This window comes from Benincasa hispida, chromosome 5 (genome assembly GCF_009727055.1).
Source record: "Benincasa hispida cultivar B227 chromosome 5, ASM972705v1, whole genome shotgun sequence".
NCBI lineage: Eukaryota > Viridiplantae > Streptophyta > Magnoliopsida > Cucurbitales > Cucurbitaceae > Benincasa > Benincasa hispida.
In genome coordinates, this window is record NC_052353.1 from 58,146,172 (window position 1) to 58,153,432 (window position 7,261).

The 7,261-nt window shown below is 29.6% G+C and overlaps 1 protein-coding gene across 1 annotated transcript; it reads left to right on the top strand.

Moving 5' to 3' along the window:
- The first annotated feature begins 4,299 nt into the window (after positions 1–4,299).
- On the top strand, positions 4,300–6,292 carry LOC120078099 (ethylene-responsive transcription factor ERF054-like). The gene has a single exon (XM_039032314.1). It carries the CDS (start codon positions 4,668–4,670, stop codon positions 5,868–5,870), a length of 1,203 nt encoding a protein of 400 aa, XP_038888242.1. The 5' UTR covers positions 4,300–4,667; the 3' UTR covers positions 5,871–6,292.
- Positions 6,293–7,261: the final 969 nt, after the last annotated feature.

Here is a 7,261-nt window from a genome sequence, read left to right on the forward strand (position 1 = left end):
TTAAGAAGAGAAAAAGATCCTGGAGATGATATTTTGAAGTGAAGTTAGATTGGAAAGAAAAGGTCAAGAATAAATGACCGACCGTTGCAGTAGTCACCGACATGGTTCTGTAATGTTTTTGACTTTAAACTCCACAAAGAATACCACTTTGACTTTGCTATTATTTTAAATTTTAATTTATTTATGAGATAGAGAGAGAAAGACGGAACCATTTTCCGCCGAAAGTGGGAAAGGGTCGGGGGGGCGCGTGGGAGCACTTCCATCACACATCCAAATTTTTACTCCTCCAAATTTCAAAATCCCCCCTATTTTATTTTCAAATTATTTTAAATTATCTAATCAATTTTGTTACGATTATATTATTGCCTATTTATTTGTTTAAGGTTTCTAGAATTAGATTTGGTGTTGTCTCATAAGTTATCTTAGAAGGTATTTCACAAGTTCTTTTTGCAAAATATTTTTTTTCTTATCTTATTCATTCAGGTCACATTTTTTATTGGTATTTTGCCATTACTTAGGAATATTTTCTATCTTTCTACTGTGCTATTTAAGTCTAAGAAATATCATTATTAGAATTATTGCATGGACTATGGAGTAAGATCGTTCATTGTGTTTTATCAAACAACCTACCGAATGTTCTTTGTTTGAAAAGCAAATTAGGATAATCTTAGCTCTTGGTGGCTTGTTCTCTAGATGTTCATGTTTTGAATCTTTCAATCTTGCAAAGCAGTATTTCAAGGAGGAGTCTAAGGCAACGTTGTTTGAGAAGAGATTTTCTTCCTTAAGGAGATCCTCGAGAAGGAGTTCTCAAATTTAGAGAGTGCCTAAGTTCTCCACGTGAAGGGGAATTCACAAGAAGAAAGAAAGATATCTTCATTGTGAGTGTGAGAAGGAGTCTCACACACTTAGGGGGCTAAGTTCAATTGAGAAGGAGTCTCACATATAGGAAAAGCATAAGTGATCAAATAAGTTGGGCTCTACGTGTATCACTGTAACTGTCATTATTTTACAGATAAGTACGATATTGTAATCGCTTGAATTTTATATGTTAGTGAATAAACTTTTCCAAACACCCTCCTCCAGACATAGATGGATTACCACTTAACTGGGTTTCCAATCTCTATGTGTTCATTCTTGATTTACTGTTTGTTGTTTGATTGTTGTGTCTAAATTAATTTGGACGTCTTGTATGACATTTGTGATCTATGTGACAAATCATCTCTAAAATTTCAATTTTTTCATTTAATAAAATTTTCAATTTAAAAAATTTTAAATAGTTTTCTAAACTTAGTAAACATAAACTTAAAATTTTGGGACGTATTAACTTCAAAAATATTTTAGACACTTAATCTAATAGAAATAAAGTTTGGAATTAAACTCGTTATTTCACTATTATTTAAGGATATTTCAAATATAAGAAAATGAGTCAACTTATTTATAAACATAGTACAATGTCATTTTCTATTAGTTATAGACACCGATAGAAATCTATCATTGTCTATCAGTATCTATCAATGATAAACAATGACATTTTACTATATTTAAAAATATTTTTAATAGTTTTACCATTTAAACTAATTACCCATGATTTAATTTACCAATTTTATATTCTTAGATGTACTCAAAAGATAAGTTACTTGCCAAAAAAAAAAAAAGATTAATTAAAACTATATTATTTAATACATTTAATTTGATAATTGTACTATGTTTGATAACTATTTATTTTATGCTTTTTTTTTTAAAAAAATAAGCTTATAACCACTATTTCCATCAATAGATTTCTTCGTTTTGTTATTTACTTGTTAGGAGTATTTTACTAAACCAAGTCAAATTTCGAAAATTAAAGAGTGTTTTAGTAACCATTTTAGATTTTAGATTTTCTGTTTTTAGTTTTCCATTTTTTTTAAAGATACCGTATATGTTTGGTGCATGATTTTGTTTTCTATTTTTAAGAAAATAGAAAACCACACATATTTTTTAAGATGCTAATATCTTACCGAAGAAACTTGTTTTTTCAAAAAACCATTTGACATAGTTTTTCGACTTTCTTTAGCAATTAAATAAAACGTTTATAAAATATTTAAAAAAAAAAAAACAAAAAGATAAATAAATTGGTTATAAGGCAAGGTTGATTTCTAAAATAGTAACGGAAAAATAAATAATAAAAAATTAAATAGTTACCAAACAGATACTAAAAAGTAGTTTTTTTATTTTTATTTTATTTTATTTTATTATTTTTATTTTTATTGTTTTTAAAATTTAACTCAGTATTCAAGTGCTAGACCAAAAAATATGAGACCTCTAGTATGAAATTTATGAGAAAAGAAACTATGTATTTAAAAATAGAAAACTAAAAATCAAATTGTTATTAATTAAGGTCTTAGTTTAATTGATTTGTTTCTTCTCTCATAATTTCGTATGTTTGCTTATAACAATGATAAGGATAAATAATTGAACTTTTGACCTTAATGATTATTACTCTAAATAATCTCACAAAAATTTCAACCACTTTTTTATATATATTCAAACATTTAGGGTCTTAAGAAGTTTTTTATTTTTTATTTTTTATAACAAGATACGATTGTGAGTCGCCATTAAAAGTTAGTAAATACGTTATCTTATTCCAACCTTAGATGAGAAAGAGTTTATGTGATATAGGTTCAACCCCCCTCTATCATATGTTAAGTTCTAAACATGTCTTATCTCACAAGATTATCAGTTTAAACCCAAATACCAAAATTGAACACCATTAGAAAAAAAAAAATTGAAATAATTAATAATATACCATAAATTTAATCTCTAAATTTTCAAATTTATTTCTATTCCTCCCAAAACTTCAAAAAAGTATTTTATGTGTCATTAAACTTTCAATCTCGTGTTATTTAATTCCTAAATTTTTTTAGGTTATGTTGTATCTATTTGATCAATATTTTATTTTTATCAATAGACTCCTAACATTTTAATTTTGTGTCTAGTAAAATCATTGGCACATTCAATTTTTTTTTTTACAAACCTATAAACCTACTAGCCAATAAATTGAAAGGTGGTCTTATTAAACAAAATTTAGTTTATACCTAAATATCAATTATTCTTTAAAATTTTCAAATACCAGTAGTTTCACAAACCTTTTAAAAATCTAGGTAAAAAATCATTTTTGGTCCCTGAACCTATATAAAAATAAGAATTTAATCATGATCAACTTTAGTGCCTAACGATTTAGTTCATGTAATTTCAAATTCAAATTTATAATAATTTGGTTTTTGTATTTTACAATTTTTGAAACGATTTAATCCTTATTATAAAAAATATATTATTAAAATTTAATAAATTTTTTACACATATTGATTAATAAACTAATCGGGAATCATATTTTAAACTATCAAAATTAAGTCATTACAATATAAAATTGACACTTAATTTTGAAGAGATTTTTCATAAAAGGGACTAAAGTATTATAAATTTCCAAGTATAGTGACTAAGTTGTTATTTATTCAAGGCACCTAAAATTATTACAAATTTCAACGTATAGTGACTAAATTATTACTTATTCAAGATTAGGGACTAAATAATTATAAATTTGAGAGTATATAAACTAAATTGTTACCAACTAAAATTCAAATACTTGAATATAATTGTTATTTCTATGAAAATTTAGAGACCAAAAATATATTTTAACAAAAAAATCTATGAAGTATCTACTCTTAAAAATTGAAGGCTATAATTTAACTTTAATAAAATAGGTAAATTATTTTAAATGATAAAATTGTTGAAAATTTTAAAAATATCACAGTCTATCTACAATAGACCGTAATAGAATATATCTGTGTTTATCATGACACACATAAATACAGATAATAATTTATCGTAGTCTATTCAGATAGATGGTAAAATTTTGGGTGACGATAGTATTTGTTTGTAGGGTAGATTATTTTAGTTTGAATTATAATAGTATGTGTCTGAGATGTAAACTATTTTAATTTGAGAATAAGATAGTAAATACAGTAACAAAGAATAAAAAAAGATGAATGTAAAATAATAAATTTATAGCAAATAATAAATACCGTAGTAAATTAAAATTTTGAAATAGTATTAGTTTCTAATTAGATTGAATAGTTTGACTCCAAATGTTCTTTTTAAATTCATTTTTCGTTATTTGAGAAGAGTACGATAAAAATATCGTGTGAGAAAGGAAAAATTGAAACGACACTAAAATTAGAATAAATCGGTTAGTGGGGCCCTCTCGTAGCTAACCAACCACAACATTTAAACTTATTCTCTCTCTGCCATTCATCAAACTTCAAATCTTTTTCTCTTCTCTCATTCAACTTATTAAATTAACCCCACACTCTTCTTCATCTTCCTCTCACAAACTACCAAATCTCTCCATTTTTGTCTTTCAATTCACATCCCCAACACGCCGCCGCATCCTCCGCCGTCCATTTCCCACGTCTCCGCCCCCGCTCCGCCGCTCTCTCGCTCCATCAAATGGGTTTCTCATCCGACTCTGTTTTTTCTTCAACCGGATAAAACCCTGTTTCATTCCAGTTCCATCCACTTCATTCCCAAATTCTCTTCCAGTTTCTTATAAATAAACACTTTGTTTCCTGAATTTCCCGACTTTTTTTCTTTCTATTTTGCGAGCGAGAGGTGTGAGCATAGTAAGGTCTATGTTTTTATCCATGGCGGAGGATAAGAAAACAGGAAAATTGAAGATGGTTATCGATGAAAAAACCCAGAAATTTCCAGAGAAGAAGGTTGAAAAAGGCAAAGATGTTGCAGCAATTAGCTCAGAGAGGCAACAATGGAAGCCAGTTTTAGATGATGCTTTCTTGTCTAGAAGACCTCTCAAGAAAATCTGCAGTTCAGATTTTCATAACCCATTTCTTCATTCCCCTGTTTCTCTTTCTCCCCCTTCTTCAAAAATCCAATTCCCTTTCGATTTCGAAGCATCTCAACAATCAACAGTGACAACAACTCCATTCAATTCTCAACAACCGATTTCTTCCTCCTCTTCTTCTTCCTCTCCCTTTACGACAATCGGGTCACCGGAGCAACAGATGATTTCTTTTAGCTCCAATCAACAACAGGGGTTTGGCTATCCGCCATACTTTCTCAACGGCGACCCGGTGGCATCGCAGCAGAGACTTTTCAAGTACTGGAGCGATGATTTTCATTTGAGTCCAAGAGGAAGAGCTATGATGATGAGCAGATTAGGCCCAGATGGAGGTAACTTGTTTCGACCGCCATTGCAGCCCATAAGTGCCACTAAGCTTTACAGAGGAGTTAGACAGCGGCATTGGGGCAAATGGGTGGCTGAAATTCGTCTCCCTCGTAATCGAACTCGTCTTTGGCTCGGCACCTTTGACACTGCTGAAGACGCAGCCATGGCTTACGATCGCGAAGCATTCAAATTACGAGGCGAAAATGCTCGACTCAATTTCCCTGATCGTTTCCGTAACAAAGACATCCCAAAAACAGAGCCAGAAACAGAGCACACAATTCCAATAACAGAGGAGGCTCATCCAGAAAGCGTTGTCGTTCTTCCACCGCCAGAGGAAGAAAAACCGGATGAACAGCTGATGGAGAACGGCGGCTGCGTGCCGGAGCCGCCGGAGATGGTATGGGGAGAAATGGAAGAGGCTTGGTTTAATGCAATTCCGGCCGGTTGGGGTCCGGGAAGCCCTGTTTGGGATCATTTAGACACAACAAACAATTTGGTTCTTCAATCACAAATCCCATTTGGTTCTTCAAATCAGCAACAGATGAATGAATCCGATGATAATCAGAACAAGATTGAAAATTCCGAATCCACTTCATCTTCGTCTTCCTCTGCTCCGATGAAGCTTTTCTTATGGAAAGATCAAGATTGAAAATTAGATTTCTCTCTTCTTTTCTTCTGAAATTTTACTCCATTGGATCATTCGATTTGGTCGCATGTTTTTGGAAGACCAATCCAATGGTTTAGGCATCATAAAGATGGAATTTCTTTGATGAGATTCTTGATTTTATGTTGTTTGTTCGTATTTTTTAGTGCATTGTGAAGAAGAACCGTGGAAGGAGGGGCATTGAGGCGTATTTTTTTGATCTCTTTCCCCTTCTTCGTTGGTGCGTCATTGTTCCATCAAAGCCATTGTTTTTAGGCTTTCATGGCGGATTTTAGTTGTCTTTGTATTTTATGTTTCTTCTCTCTTTTATATTCCATTTTTAGGGTTTCCTTTTGCCTTTTATATTGTGTAATCTACATCTTTATGTTATAACCATTTTTTTAGGTCAACATGGTGTGAAATTTGAGCTATATTCATTTGAATCATTTTCTTTTGCATACATGGTTTCACTCTCAAACTCCAAAAATATATCATTTAATCGATTATAGCGTACAAAATTTGAAACTTTTAAGGTTTCATTTATTAACTATTTTATTCTAGTTTTTTTTTATAAAAAAATAATAATAGGATCATAAATATTAATGTTACCTATATATATATATATTTTGTTTAAATGCCTACTTTCCTAGATGTTTTTAAAATCTAAGCTAAAGTTTGAAAATGGACAAAAGTAGGTTTTAGAAAAACTTGTTTCCATTTTTTAAGTTTGACCTGTAATTTAATTGTGTTTTTTTCTTCCTAATATAAAGGGAAAAACTTATTAAAGAATTGTAATGAAATATGTATAATTTTCAAAATATAAAGTAAAAATGATATATATTACCAAATGAGACTTATGTTATTTTATTTTTGAATTTTAAACTTTTGAAAGGCTATTTTCCTATTTTACTGTTTTACTATTTAAAATATGACTATTATTCATCTATCTAAACTTTTTTAAAAAATAACAATTATGATCGTTTGTTAATTAATATCCATTAAATTACTTCATATTTGTTCTGATCGGCTTCAGGTCCAAGTTAACACATTAATGAACATACGGACAAAAAAAAAAAAGCAAAATAAATAAGCAATTAAGACTCTATTTGATAACTATTTAGGTCCGTTGTAACCATTTTGTATTTTGTTTTTATTTTTGAAAATTAAGTCTATTTCATCCACATTCTTTACCCAGATTTGCATCTTTCTTTGAATTTTTAGCTAAATTCCAAATTCCAAAAACTACTTTTTGAAAACTATTTTTTTTAATTCTCAAAATTTGACTTGATCTTTTAAACCATTAATGAAAAGTAGATAACGAATGAAAAAATTTGGAGGTGGAAGTAGTATCCATAGACTTAATTTTCAAAAACAAAAACAAAAAATAAAATAGTTAC